The sequence below is a fragment of the Olea europaea genome, unplaced genomic scaffold, assembly GCF_002742605.1.
Source record: "Olea europaea var. sylvestris unplaced genomic scaffold, O_europaea_v1 scaffold17581, whole genome shotgun sequence".
NCBI lineage: Eukaryota > Viridiplantae > Streptophyta > Magnoliopsida > Lamiales > Oleaceae > Olea > Olea europaea.
The window spans coordinates 1-2,247 of NW_019235303.1; the positions used below are offsets into that span (position 1 = coordinate 1).

The 2,247-nt window shown below is 40.4% G+C and overlaps 1 protein-coding gene across 1 annotated transcript; it reads left to right on the forward strand.

The window, feature by feature from the left end:
• The first annotated feature begins 303 nt into the window (after positions 1-303).
• On the forward strand, positions 304-1,860 carry LOC111378021 (microtubule-associated protein futsch-like). Its single transcript, XM_023001184.1, has one exon. It carries the CDS (start codon positions 304-306, stop codon positions 1,858-1,860), a length of 1,557 nt encoding a protein of 518 aa, XP_022856952.1.
• The last annotated feature ends 387 nt before the right edge of the window (positions 1,861-2,247 follow it).

Genomic DNA, 2,247 nt, shown 5'->3' on the forward strand with positions numbered 1-2,247 from the left:
AATCAAACGGGAGCTCAATTTGTCGCAAGTAAGTCAAATCAGAGCGCCCACTATAGCCCGTTTATTAACCAACAGCCACGATTGAGCGAACTATCCCACCGCTTAATTTTCTCCAACGGTCGAAAATCTCAAAAATATATAAACATTTTTCGTAATACAGACCCTGCAAATTCGTTCGTCTCTCTATTAACTTCGATAATTACTCTACAACAACAAATCAAGAACGACCCAAGATTTGATCAACCCAACATTCTTGTTTTTTGTTTAACAGAAAATTCTTGAAATTCATTTGGAGGGACAGAAATGAGTGTTTTACAGTATAAAGAAGTCATGAATTCTGCTGATCTTCAGATATGGAACAATGTCGGCTTTGATAATGGAGATCTTAAAGAATTTTCGGGGAATAAGGCTTCTTGGAGTCCTCTGAAGCCGATTTTGTTAAATTCGACAGAGTCGTTGAACTCGAATTCTTCGAGCAAAGAGAATGAGGGTCCTCTGTTTGAGAACCCAATTTCTTCTGTTGCTTCTTCTCTCAGATCTGTGGTAACTCCTTTCAAGCAGGTTAATTCGAATGGGGCTATGGAGAATTCAAAAACTAGGGGAAATACTAAACAAAGTTTTGAAGACAAGGTGAATTTGAAGAGTTTTGATGAGGAAATTGAGGAGATTGAAATGGAAATTAGAAGATTGACTTCAAGATTAGAGTCTCTGAAACTGGAAAAGGCTGAGAGAAGTGTGAAAACAGTGGAAAAGAGAGAAAGAGTGATCTCGGCGAAGTTTATGGAACAGAAACAGCGTGTTAAAACTGGAGAAGTGAAGAAAGAGATCGAACAGTTTTCATCGATGAGAGCAAGAACTGGGATTCAGAGGAAGGGGCTTAGTTTGAGGCCATCAGATTTGGTTGTTGGGGCGCGAAGGGGAATGAGTATGGGGCCTTCTGAGATTTTGGGGTCCGCAAAATCCTGGAAATTGGGCAAGAAAGAAATGACCAACCCTGTTCCGCCTATACAGAGTAGAGTGCTTCGTTTGAGACCTGCAGAGATTGATGCTGAAGCACGAAGGGGAATGAGCATGGGGCCTTCTGAGATATTTGGATCCGCGAAATCCCAGAAATTCGGCAAGCAAGAAATGATCACCCCTATTCAGCCTACACAAAGTAGGCGAAAATCTTGCTTCTGCAAGTTACAAGATATTGATGAAGGGAAAGAGGTGAGTAAAGAAAGGGGGAAGAGTTCAAGTGTTAGCCATGAATCAAGAAAAACTATCACAAAATCTCGAGTTTTATCAAGGCAGGCTGTTACTACGGTTGGATCCAAGAAGGCTGTGACGAAAGAGGGTCGAATGGTGAACTCAATTCAGCCCAAGAAACTGTTCAGAGATGGTGAGATGTCCATCCCTGCTAAGCCATTAAGAGCAGGGAGATTTGTCGCGAGCCGGTATAATCAGAGCACAAATCCTGCATCAGAAATAAGAAAGGGATCCTTGCCAGAAGATGGTAAGGCTGAGAATAGGGGCGATAAGAAGCGTTCTCTATCAGCCAGAAACTCACGGGTAACTGTCATAGACAACAAGGATTTAGGCACTGAAAGTCGAGTGAAAAAGCGTTGGGAAATTCCGAATGAGGTTGTTGTTCATAGTAGTTTGGTCGAGGGCGAGAAGTCACCAGAGTCTATTCTTCTTGATTTGCTTCCAAGGATTAGGGTTTCTCGATTCACCAAAGAGAGCCCCCGGGATTCTGGTCCTGCGAAAAGAGTAGTTGAATTGGTTGGGAAGAAATCATACTTTTGCAACGACGAGGAAGTGGAGCCATCCGTTTGTCAAGCCTTGAGCTTTGCAGAAGAAGAAACTGAAGAAAATTAAAGGGAACAACAATATAAGAGGTTAAACCCATCATTTAAATTCTCATTCCCATATTACAGCATTGTTTTGCTTCTTCTCAACTGTTACTTTCAGCTCTACTAGTTAGTTCTTTGATTTCTTGTTAAGGGATATCATGATTGGAATAAGCTTTTTCAGTTTTTCACATGTAATGAACCATGGGAAAGCATTCTTGTGCTTTCCTTTCGTATTTCAAGTGTTAAGCAGTTCATTCTGGTATATTTTTCTTCTTGTCCTCTTCCTAAAATTTCTTCATTTTTTCTTAATGAATGAAATATGTACGGAATCCTGAAAATAAATCCTAATGAAAGTATAACATTTGGTTTAGATTTACAACACTTTCTCATTGAATAGGACCTTCCTTGACTA

Coding starts and splice junctions, on each gene's coding strand:
- LOC111378021 (XM_023001184.1), top strand. CDS start 304: ATGAGTGTTTTACAGTATAAAGAAGTCATGAATTCTGCTGATCTTCAG.